Genomic DNA, 12,751 nt, shown 5'->3' on the forward strand with positions numbered 1-12,751 from the left:
ATTTCCAAGTCTTGCAGCATTATCTTTGTTATTGTCAGTTTTCCAACTGGAAATAGTTCTGCTGATCAAACATAACTCAGCTCAGATAATGCGTTGCAATTGAAAAGTTATGTAGTTCATAGAAGTGTTCTCGTTGCAATTCTTCTGTATGGCTAGCACATGACCTTAGGCCCAGCTGCTGGCTATGATTCTGTCCGTTTCGTGGAGCGACGTGGAAACCAAGACACGCTTTCAGCTCAAGGCAGAGTCCCGTTTAAGCTTTCAGTCTCTTGTAGGGCAAAGAGCTAGGCTCTCTTCAAAGCTGATTTCGGCCTTTTCAGAACATGATTTTAAGCAATTCAGAACATTGGTTCTTCCTTGACTTCCATGAATTCGAGCACTTATGCTCCAATGACTTCAGAAACTTTAAGAGCAGTTTAGCTTCCATTTTGTTTCTCCGAACTCCAAGCCACTTCCTATCAGCACGACTTTCTTTACCTTGCCTGGAGCCCCTTCTCCTGTGGGGAGCCCGTTTCTCCTGTGGGAAGCTTGCTTAGTGTGGGGAAATGCTGTATGGGAAGCATGTCCTTTGAAAGTCGTGAGGCTGCTTTTGTGATTCTCACTTCCACCCTGTGATTGGTCAGTTTGTTTATTTTGGGCTGTGCCAAAGTCCACGTGGGGTGTTTCTCATTGGTTGTTCTCGTTCCTAGACGGCCCCTTGTTCTCAATTGGTCCGCTGTTTCACCCCCCGTCGGCTGGATTTATGAGGTGTCAAAGCACCCAAAACTGTCTGCGTTGCCTTGTGCAAGATACTGCTGGCGCCAAATGATTCATTCATTGATGGGGGAAGATAAAATACAGAGAATGGCTTAGGACCCCCCTCTATATATTTCAATTTTGTTAATTTCATACACAGAATGATATTATGACCCACTCTGACGCTACACAGGCTTTGTTCGTTCAAAAGACAAATTACATGGAGGCAGTTGCACTTTAAATATTGAACTTAAAGTGTTATCTACTTTAACATTTCCTGTCAAAGTTTTAACCCTTTGCGGTCCTATGTCGGACCTGGTCCGACATTGCAATTATTCCTATCCAGTCCAATGTCGGACCCTGTCCGACATCATCAAAAAAACGCAAAAAACGGGTTTCTAGTCATTTTCCTCCGGAAAAAGCAGAGAAAACCATTCAATGGCCGAGTGGAAGCAACAGGAGCCGAGACAAGCCGAAAAAAAAAGGGGCGTATCTCATGATTAGTCATACTTGCCCCTGGCATCAGATAACGGCGGCCATAAGGAAACAAGCTGGCGGCTACTGCATCAGCGCTCAGAGAATATCACGGACATTTGCAGAGCTTTTTTGAGATGTTATAGTAATAAAATAATGACTTGGATCGCATTATTGAGGAGTTTGGTGATAAAACGAGTGATCAGGAGATGATTGATCGGTATGTACGACTATTATTATTATTATTTATTTCTTAGCATATGTGAAAGCTATTGCGAACGAAAGGGTGGGGCGGGGCTGGAAGTGCCTAGTGAGTGCTTTGTTGATATGCAGGGCCTTTTAAACCCGTTTGACTGTGGAAAAAAATACTTTTAAACAGCGCGTCTAAAATTAACTGCGCGTGTGAAAATAAATTGGACCTGACGCATCTGACACACACTTAATAAATGGACTGCAAAGAGTTAAGATGGCAGATATACAGTGATATTCATCAGAGTGTGATGTGGTAACCTACTTATGCTATATGCAGCTTATGAGAAGTGATTCTTTAAAAGTTAGGCTGTCTCCAATACCTGAGAAACGTACACGAACATAAGATAAAATGAGTCAGAAAAGCAGATATACGTTGACTATTTATATCCATGATTTCCCTTGCGTTTTAGTAACTATACACTGTCGTGATATTTTAAAATACAATTGCATTTATTATCTGTTATTCAAATTTCTAAATTATTGCCCCTAGTCATTTTTGGTGACTGTCTCAATTGGTGTATTTTCTGGTTAAATAAATACATAAATAAATACTTTTTAAATGATTTTATTTACAGTTAAGAATAATAATAAATAATAGCATCAGTAATAAAACAAATTTAAAATTAGATGGCTGTAGTAATTGTACCAATTTAATCGCTTAACAGCCCTAGTTGCAACATATGGCCAAAACAAGATGCCCGTTTGTGTGTTCCTGCTCTGTGAAATCCAAATGAAACATAGGGCCCCTTATCTCAAAAGTGTGTGGTATGTAAAACAATGCAGCTTTGCTTTTGTGCCAACTTTCCCAGCCACACATCAATTTCAATAAAATGCCCTAGTCAACACTGCTGAAACATTGAACCCCAACGATTCTTCTATTCAAGGAGAAAAAAGATGCAGTTTCTCTTTTTTTTTTTTTTTTTTTTAAATAAAAATGGTATTATATATTGCCCCTAAACCACTGTGTATACATATTTCATTTTTATTCAGCAGCTCACGGTTTACAGTCTGACTATAGTTTCAAAACTATCATCCACCTGTACACATGTGTGACTTCGATTGAGCTAGTTTCCACTCTCATATTAGGCGCGGCTGCATTTTAGCAACAGCAATATCAGCTGGTTGAATTGTTTTCAGTGTTTCATAGAGTAAATCCAGATTATCCTGTGTACAGTTTTGAGTCCAAAATGGATACATTTCATACTTGCAAAAGAGAAACTAAGGAAAAAAACAAAAACACAATAAGAGTCTACAGAAAGGAGACAGCACATCTGTACAAATGTCTAACAGTTTTATATATGACATCTTGCTTTTGAGATGACTCACCTTACACCAATTGTAAACATATCAAGTATATGCTTTCCTTGCATCCAACCAACAAGCATAATGACACCTGAAATAGAAACGAAAAATGAATTGCATAAACAGACTGAACAAAGTCCTATACAGGATGGATGGATATAAATACTAAAATGAAAGTACTGCCCGACCTGGATAAAACGGTTCAGTGACTAACTTTCTATTTAAACAATAACTGCACTCACACTCAATCCAATGTTGCTGCGGGCGGGATTGAAGTACGGTGTGCTGAAAGGCTCAAGACACAGCAATGCGATGAATGCGCGTTAAAGTTGAATCTCCAAAAAAATTAACTTGTTAATCACAGAAGTTAACTGCGATTAATTGACAGCCCTAGTCGCAACATAAAACTCAAGTGAAGACATGACAGTTGACTCTGGACGGAGCATTTCGAGCATGTCTAAGCCTGAAATTTCTTTCGAGCCCCCACTTGATTTAAACATTGGAAATTCAAAAAAGACCTGTCTGGCACAAAAATGTACAGTTTTAGTATGTTGCAGCAACAGAGATTTAGAAAGCAGGATGTGTTGGGAAGGAACAACTAAAATTGTACCTATGATGCCAAAGGAATACAGGGAGAGCTGTTTTCCAAGCAAATCCATGCTTTTCTGTAAAGGGGTTTTGGGTGCCTGGTAAGGAAACAGAAGTGTTAATAATAAGAAACAAACTCTTAACCTTTAATATGCATAGTTAACATTTACATAAGATATGACTTACAAATGAATTTATTAACACTTCACTAATTCAGTTCTCCAACATTTTTTTTTTTTTTTTTTTTTTTTTTTTAAATGTCAAGACAAGAACACCTCAATGGAATTATAGCCTTATTAAACTTAAATCACTCACCTCCTCAGCTTGCATCATCTTGAAAACCTCCCCGAATTCAGAGTTTTCCCCTGTTCCAATAACTATTCCCTAAAAACAATGTATGAAGGAGAATTTAAATGCAAGCTACTGTCACCCAAAAAAGCTGTCTCATTTTGCAAATTTTTAGGACATAAATGCTGAAAATTAATGTTAAAATTTGTGTTACAAAACATATAATTGGACATGGCCAGAGGATAAAACTTGAAGTACTGTATATGTAATCTCGGGTATGCAAATCAAATTACTATTTTTCTATTGTATTAAATTTAAAAAAATGTGACATAATGCAAGGTAAATTACATCTAAAAATCATTTCTATGCATGAAGTAAAATGTACACTTTATATGCGCAATCTATATCACTGATATGGCCAGAGGTTTGGCTGCGAAATGGATGTTAACTTAGAAAACCATAGTACAGTATACAGCGATGTACATTATATATCCAAAACATTGGCGATGAACACAAAGGACACCACGGATCCTCTCCTACCCATAGATTAAGGTTCTGTGGTAATGGGAGAACATCATATGTTGACCTGATGAGGAAACTGATCCTGCTCTGTTCCACTGTCCATAGATCTCGCCAGCCGACCTTGCGTTGTTCCACACTCTCCCATCTCATCCATTCTCCCTGTTTGGCCTGGGAAACTGCCTTTACGCACCTCATCCTCTCCTGCTTTTGCACCTCGTTGACTACTAGCTTCCTCTGTTAAGCTGGGGCTGCTTTGTGTCATGTAGGAGTAGCTGAACTGAGTCCAAGGCCTCCTCTTCTATGCTATACTTGTCCCATGACATCACTGATAGGAAGGGCAACCTTTGCATCTTTCACAGCTTCCTTTGCCGCCCACTTCCAGTTTTCAACACAGGTCCTGCCTCCCTCACACATTCGTCGTGCGACTCTACCAATGTCATTTCCAATTGAACCTTGGCGCACATAAACTCCTAAATTAGAGCCGAGACTGGCAGCTACAGTATCCCTTTACCATACAATCCCACTGCTGAGACAGCGTGAAACTCCTAACCATTTCCTGACATATGAACTGATTAACGTTTCCAGCTTCTCTACTTTTGTCAAGGAAACCTCATACAAAGTGAATGGCCACAGAAGGCTTGGCAGTAGACCAAACAAAGCACCAGCGTTTAAGTTTGCCCGGTAAAGCGCTGCTGTCTTCAACCCTTGCACTGCTTGTTGTCTCTCTTCTCCCACACAAACTGTGTCCTTTAGGTCCCCATCATACCATCTCCCAAGACAGGCTTCTAAGACACTGTTGGTATTGCCTCACCGTTAATGTAGAGCCTCTTATCCACTGTAGTAATTAATTATAGATGCTCCTTGACTTACTGGGCTTGAATTGCACTCGTGCCCATTCAATGTTATTGATTAGTTTGCCCAATAACCGATTAGTGCAGGCTATCGTTGTATTCATGATCGTCATCTCATCCATGTATGCTCTAATTGGTGGCAGTCGCATTCCAGAAGCCAAGCGTTCTCCTACCACTACCCATTTTGACACCCTAATAATTACTTCCATTGCCATGGTAAAAGCCAATTTCAAGTGAAAAAAGCCTTCCACCAATGGAAAGATTCGGGAATGGGGTCCATGGGTCTGTGGTAATTGCAACTTTTTCTCCCTTTGAAAGTTTTGTATGAACAGCTGCAGCATGATTTTCTTTAAGTTTTTCCAGCCTCGCTGTTATTGTTTTATGGGCCGGCACAGTAGTGGGATAATCTTATATCGATTTCAAAACTGCAGCATTCACGATTCACATGCACTGTCCTCATAGGGGATAATGTGATCACGCCCTGTTCGGCCAAATCTATAGCAAATGTTGTTATGGATGTTTGCCTTTTATTGCCATCAGTAGCTTCATCCACAATAATTCTGAATGTTTTCATTTCAAATTGTGAAGCACTGAACTTGTGTTTTTGTGGAACGGCAATTTTGTTTGGCATAATTATTTACATACCACGGTTTTCTTGTTCCTCAAAATACTTCCAAACGTGGCTTCCTTGTTTAGAGATGCCATTTTAAATACAGAACTGTGGCAGGGCGAGGAGCCCTGCACATGAAAAGGAGGCAGGGCAAAGCCCTGCCATAAATGTATTGTTTATTTTAGAACAGGATGCCCCTCCGCCCCTGTGCAATTTATTATTTTGTATTTGTTTTGTTCTATTATTATTGTTATGATTTATTTATAAATGTGACGGCGGAGCTGTATATTTTGTATATATGGATATGGAAGTCCCATCCACATTAAAAACCTTGTGGTAATGTGTGGCTGTCGGCTGGTGCGTTGTTAAACTAGTCGGCAGTCACACATAATTAATAAACTTGTGCAGATTGTGGCCGAGGGGTAATAGAATAATAACCCAACACAGCGCATCACCCAAAGAACACCATCCCTACTGTGAAGCATGGTGGTGGCAGCATCATGTTATGGGGATGTTTATCATCGGCAGGGACTGGGACACTTGTCAGGATAGAAGGGAAAATGAATGGAGCAAAGTACAGTGAAGTCCTTGAGGAAAACCTGCTGCCCTCTGCAAGAAAGCTTAAACTGGGATAGAAAATCACCTTTCTGCATGACAACGACCCAAAGCACACAGCCAAAGCTATACTGGAGGCTGTGTGGTCCAGTGGTTAAAGAAACGGGCTTGTAACCAGAAGGTCCCCGGTTCAAATCCCACCTCAGCCACTGACTCATTGTGTGACCCTGAGCAAGTCACTTAACCTCCTTGTGCTCCGTCTTTCGGGTGAGACGTAATTGTAAGTGACTCTGCAGCTGATGCATAGTTCACACACCCTAGTCTCTGTAAGTCGCCTTGGATAAAGGCGTCTGCTAAATAAACTAATAATAATAATAATAATACTGGAGTGGCTAAGGAACAAAAAGGTAAATGTCCTTGAGTGGCCCAGTCAGAGCCCTGACCTAAATCCAATCGAAAATGTGTGGCATGACCTGAAGATTGCTGTCCATCAACGCCCCCCAAGGAACATGACAGAGCTTGAACAGTTTTGTAAAGAAGAGTGGTCAAATATTACCAATCTAGGTCTGCAAAGTTGGTAGAGACCTATCCCAACAGACTCACAGCTGTAATTGCGGCCAAAGGTGCTTCCACCAAGTATTAACTCAGGGGGGTGGAGACTTATCCAATTATGATTTTTCAGTATTGTATTTAATATATAATTTCTCAATAAAAACTTTTTTTCCCCTTAACAGTGGAGTATGGTGTGTAGATAAGTGGAAAAACATCCTCATTTAAATGCATGAAACTCTGAGGCACTGACACAACAAAATGCGAAAAAAGTTCAAGGGGGTGTAGACTTTCTATAGGCACTGTATATCGCAAGTAAACTATTTTACTGTAAAGGTTCTGTAATCGCATCAATGTAATGTAAAACTGTATTCAAATGCTGGGGACAGAGTAGAATGTACAGATCCGTACTAAACAGTACATTTCTAATAAGATAGCGGAAATCCTTTAACCGACTAATGCCATATAACGGGACATTTTAGCTGATATTAAATTTGCGGATTTGCTATCTTGGTAGATTTGGACGGTTTCTGAATTGTCCTTTATCACAGCACGTTCACAAAGACAAATTTCACAGTTTTGTATTTCAACTTTTAATTCCAAAAACATTCAAATACATGTTTACTTAATGAAATCTGTCTGCTAAAACAGTATCTCCTTTACAGAAACTAATTATAGCGCCTACAACGTCATTGCAGCAACTTGGAATACAACAAAGAAGGCCTTCTAAAAATGAGTTACAATATTTATCGTTCTTATATGGCCCTTAATTTAATATATCAGTAATTGGAAAGGATTAGGCTACTAACTGCAGTACACTATCGATAAGCATTTGCTAGCATTCAGTTTTAAAACTTAGCTATGGGTCACTAATATAACACAGTGGAATGATCATAGTATCATTTAGTTAATAGGACCGTATTGCTACGTGTGAAAACTTTAACTCTTTGCGGTCCTATGGGTGGGGCAGGGCTGGAGATGCCTAGTGAGTGCTTTGTTGATATGCAGGGCCTTTTAAACCTGTTTGACTGTGGAAAAAAAATACTTTTAAAACAGCACGTCTAAAATTAACTGCGCGTGTGAAAATAAATTGGACCTGACGCGCCTGACGCACACTTAATAAATGGACTGCAAAGGGTTAACAATAAAGCCAAAATGAAAATGCTTTCAATAAAACTACACTAGCAAGCACTGGCAAAATCAGCTTAGTTTTATACAGTGCAGAACTTAACAGTTATTTTAACATATTGTTTAGGGACTTTGTGATACCTGCACGTTGGGCGTCTTAATAGTAGTATCTACAACGTATCGACAATAACAATCCGAAGAAAATTTACACCATTTTGTTACAGACTTTCTAATAAGTCTGGCATAAACAATTTTAACTGTTACTTAATTAACCCCTTGTTTAAAAAAAAAAAAAAAAAAAAAAAAAAAAACACAAAACTGCTTAACCCAAAAAGAACAGTCCTGAAGGTACCACAGTAGCAGGCGCAGTTTACAAGCCTTGGAGTTTCTGATCCCATCATAAATACCAGATTTTCTAAATCCACTGATGGAGATGTCGGGTCTGATTTTAATTTAATTTTTTTCAAGCAAATTGGCTCCATCACTCACTGCCATTCATTTTGACATCTGACACATTCTTTCCCTTGTCCAATGCTTCTTTAACCTGTGCTGCATACCACCAGTCTGTCAGAGGGTGGGATCGCACACCGTATGCCACACCCTGATTGGTGGAAGTATTATTGGCGATCCAATCAAAACTGCCAATAAAACCAAAATAAATTATGTGCCAAAAGTTCTCGTTAGAGTATGTCAAAGAAAATATTAAAGGAAGGCTGGTGTTTCTTATGCGTTTCACTTAAAAACGGACATTAGGGCTTCCGGGCTTTTTAATTCCTGCCACCTGGACACAGATGCCAATTCTCTGACTATCCGGGTCAAACCCGGACAGATGGCATCCCTAAACCAAATGTACATTCCGTTCTGCATTTCTTTCTGTGTGATTATCAAGATATGATGTTATATTGTTTTTGACATTGTCCTGGATATGTTTAGAAAAAGAGAAAACATGTAAAATATAAATGTTACCTTTGCTTTTCCACATCTAACCAAGGTTCCCATAAAGGCAATATTGCTTCTTGTGGTGATGTCTCCATTGGTTGCAGCAGGCTGAGGAGCAGTACATTTTGATGAAGCGGTCGTTTCTCCCGTCAGACTTGACTCATCAACAGATAGATCAACAGCCTGCAGGGTGGAAAAAGAAGATTCACCTATTCTACTCAGCAACCTTTAATATTTCTACTATTTACAGGGCAAGACAAGTTCTTACCATACATGTGCATGCCTAGGTTCCACTCTGTAACTTTAATGCAGTATCAGCGACACTGGGTGAATTCTCCAAACCATAAATCAACAATGGAGATATTTTCCAAGATAAAAAAAAAACATATTACCTAGATAACACATGGTAACCCTCAATTTTAGTTCTACAATTTAGCCATTCAAAATCTGTGATACTGGTATTTGAAACAAATAAAACATTTTGTTCGCCTAGGTGTGTGTTTAAACCTACCTCAAACAGCCGTAAATCTGCAGGAACTCTTTCTCCAACGGACAGGCAAACTGTATCTCCAGGAACCAACTGCTGTGCAAGCATGTGTTCTAGATTCCCTTCCCTCACACTAGCAAAAAAAAAAAAGAGCAAGAAAGGCAAATTATGTCATAAATCAAAAGAGACATAATACTATGAGTTATTGGGTATTCACTTGCACACACCATACATTTTCAGTTTCTGCATGCATTTCTAACAGCTTCAATATCAATATGCAAATAAAGTTGTTGCAGAGATGTTTGATGTGGAAAGTAGAATTCAACTTGACTGCAGCAAAGACATTAGAAGTAGATGCTGTTATATCAATACAACGAAGCCTTTTTTGTTTTGGACTTTATGGGAACTACAAAATCATTGTGCCAGTCAGACATATCAATGTCTTTATACCAAAATGCAATCTGCACCATTTTTGATACAATACAATGCACTTTTTAATGAAACAAAGTACGTTCATTTAAGGATTTCAAAGTGTGTTTATTACTACTTCTGCAACATTAACATTTTATTTTCTCAAATAAATGGTACAAGTTGCATTTGATTGTAAACACCACGATAAATCAGGCCCATGATGTCTAAATAAGCCAATGCTAGATTTGTGAACATTCAGTACATCTTGTTTTGACACTTCGATAAGTCTTGTCTTGTGCATGGAATACAAACAGGAGGGGCAAAAGGAAAAGCCTTATAAAACAGAACTTCCAATTGACCGTGGACTGGATTCAATCTAAATAATGGCAACACTGGCCCGTTTTAGAAACTCCAAATTCCCTCTCCACTGTCACGACTTTTGTGACGTACCACGCACATACCATGCACATTCCTCACGCTATAGGAAGTGCGTGCCTAAAACTTAAGGGTGGGTAAATCGCCTACTCACGCTAAAAAGCTATTCAACTGACCAAAAACAAATTTGTTTTGCATGGAAACATGTCCGTAAGCAGACGAGACTTCAGCAGTGAAAATCCTGTTTGTGACTAATCTTGCAACTTTCTACTATAACTAAAAGCCATACCAAGCAATCCTTTATTATCTGAGATCTGCTGGTGGTAGCCCTGGTGGCAAGCTTCTTTAACCAAATATGAAAAAATAAGCATACAGCACGAGAAGTTTAGAGACCTTTCATTAAGTTTTTTTTTTCATGTGTACTGTACTGTGATTCTTGAAATGTATTTTTGTTTACGACTAAGTCGCCCTGGATAAGGGCGTCTGCTAAGAAATAAATAATAATAATAATAATAATAATAATAATAATAATAATATTAATAATAATAATAATAATAATAATGTTTTATTGGTTTAGTTGTTTTATAAGCAAGGTTATTAAAAATACTGAAGCTACTATAAAAAAAATGTAGCCCTTTGCAATAAATAAATAAATAAAACAAAAATCCCTTTGCAAAGTAGATTTTTTTTTCATACTTTAATGCTTTTGCTGTCTTCGTGCATAGTGATCGGATAGCCGATTGCTTTAAGCTTAGACTTTTATATCCCTTAGCAAGAAGATGCAATACACTATACACTAGCCTTAATTTATATTAAAAAAAAGGGGGTCACGTTTATACCCCAAAAATGCAGAGCCTTAACTAGGCATTTTAGCGCCCGGGGCAGGCAATCATATTTGCACCGCTCCCTGTCTCGTCCCGGTCTTTTTGAGCGTTAGGATTTAGGTTGGTATATTTGCTCGCATTTCATAGTTTTGATTAACTTATTGTTAGTTCTGAATCTCTCCTTAACATGTTTGAAGGGAACAAGATATTACTTAAAAACGGGAAGGAACTTGTTTACACGTGTTAACTGCAAGGTTAGATTTCCTGCCTTTATGATTCTATTCAATCCTCGCACTTTCAGTACCAATCTATGACTGAGTTTATTTTACGTATGGTAATTTTTCCTTAGTCAGGGCTGGTGTTTAGTTTTTGACTCCACAGTAAAAGTTAAGGCAGAGATCAAGCTATGTGGTTATAATAAGGAATATTAAATTGTTTTCCTTTCTCATCAAAATTAAAACTTGATCAGTAACTGCACGCCTTTGTGGAATTTTAGCAGTGTCGCTGTAAACAATAAAAACTACCGTATGATTAACCCTTACAAAATCCTTTAATATCTCTACAGTATACTCGTATATATAACTTAAGTTCATGTGTGGCATTTTCTCAGTCATTGATCGGTACTGTAAAAAAAGCATGGATTGAAAATAATCGTAACACAAACATGGATACTGCAATAACTTAATGACAAAGCATATTCAGAAAGGCATAAAATCACATTTACATCTATACAGTTAGCAAAAAGAAAATTCTTCCGTTTCCCTAAAGATCCAAAACAATTTAGAATTTGGCAAGAGCCATGCAGATATGCTATTTGTAAACAAAACATTAAGCAGGTCATTAAAAATAACAGATTTTATATTGCTGTACGATGTTTGCTGCAGTACATAGCTAGATTTTGTGTGTCTGTATACATACATATTTTAACGCATTATAAGAGCAACATAATTAGCAAATAAATGTGTTTTATAATGGTGCTTTTAAAAATAGCAAATGGGTGGGTCATTTGTTCTCAATTGTATTCCAATAAATAAAAGACTGGTACCACATTTAACATCTTGAAGTTCAGGATGGTGAATTTTAAGGGCTGTTTATTTGCATTCTCTTATTAATTAATGTCTATCCTATCATAATGTTTTGGTTTACTTTTATTCATAGGTGCTTAATGTGTGTCCTGAAGGCTGCAGGAGCAAATAAATAAATAAATAAATAAAGCAATCCTGCACACTGCAGGAGAAGCAAACACAGATATGCCATAACAACAAACTGGCGACATCATGTTTCTGGTTTATGCAGAACAAGGTTCTTGGTCATTAAGACCGTTGCTAAGGAAGTGTTGCATTCCCTTTTGTAGTGCAGCGACGCATGCGCTCTTCAGACTATGCTAGGGGGGCGCTGACAGCTGACAAGCCAAAACATTGAGAACAGCAAAACGAAATTATCACTCGAGTGGCAATGCATTTCAGTCATTTTTCCGCCCTGGGCGGCTGCCCCGCTCTAGTTACGGCTCTGCCCAAATTCTTGGCTGCGAATTCATTGCCAGTGGCTTTATTATTGCTGTGCGCTATTGACAGCACCAGGCTTGAGCACCCACCTAGAATCTCTTAAACTTAATTCCTTGAGCATGATTTGTTTTAGAAGAATGAAAACATGGAGAAAAAAAAAAAGTTGGTTTCACAAACTTGTTCAAAAAGACTAATATGGGGCTTAACATCAGCTTGCTGCAAGATTTGCATAACAAAGTTCCAGAGAGTCCTGGGTGGATCTACTAAGAAATGTGTTGAACCCGTATAGGCTACCGCTACTGTTTCATTATATATGCAAGGTATAAACCATGACGGGCCGCGCGGTTCCCATGAAA

At 38.4% G+C, this 12,751-nt stretch overlaps 1 protein-coding gene across 1 annotated transcript in view; it reads right to left on the reverse strand.

Moving 5' to 3' along the window:
• Window positions 1-12,751, reverse strand: part of LOC117400413 (calcium-transporting ATPase type 2C member 1) — a 48,577-nt gene that overhangs the window by 25,635 nt on the left and 10,191 nt on the right. The window contains exons 7-11 of the mRNA XM_034000337.3: window positions 9,305-9,413; window positions 8,821-8,976; window positions 3,667-3,735; window positions 3,374-3,449; window positions 2,788-2,854 (exon numbers count right to left, since the gene is read on the reverse strand). Of these exons, the coding sequence (XP_033856228.1) occupies window positions 2,788-2,854; window positions 3,374-3,449; window positions 3,667-3,735; window positions 8,821-8,976; window positions 9,305-9,413 (477 nt within the window). The remainder of the gene's footprint in view (window positions 1-2,787; window positions 2,855-3,373; window positions 3,450-3,666; window positions 3,736-8,820; window positions 8,977-9,304; window positions 9,414-12,751) is intronic.

The sequence above is a fragment of the Acipenser ruthenus genome, chromosome 4 (assembly GCF_902713425.1).
Source record: "Acipenser ruthenus chromosome 4, fAciRut3.2 maternal haplotype, whole genome shotgun sequence".
NCBI lineage: Eukaryota > Metazoa > Chordata > Actinopteri > Acipenseriformes > Acipenseridae > Acipenser > Acipenser ruthenus.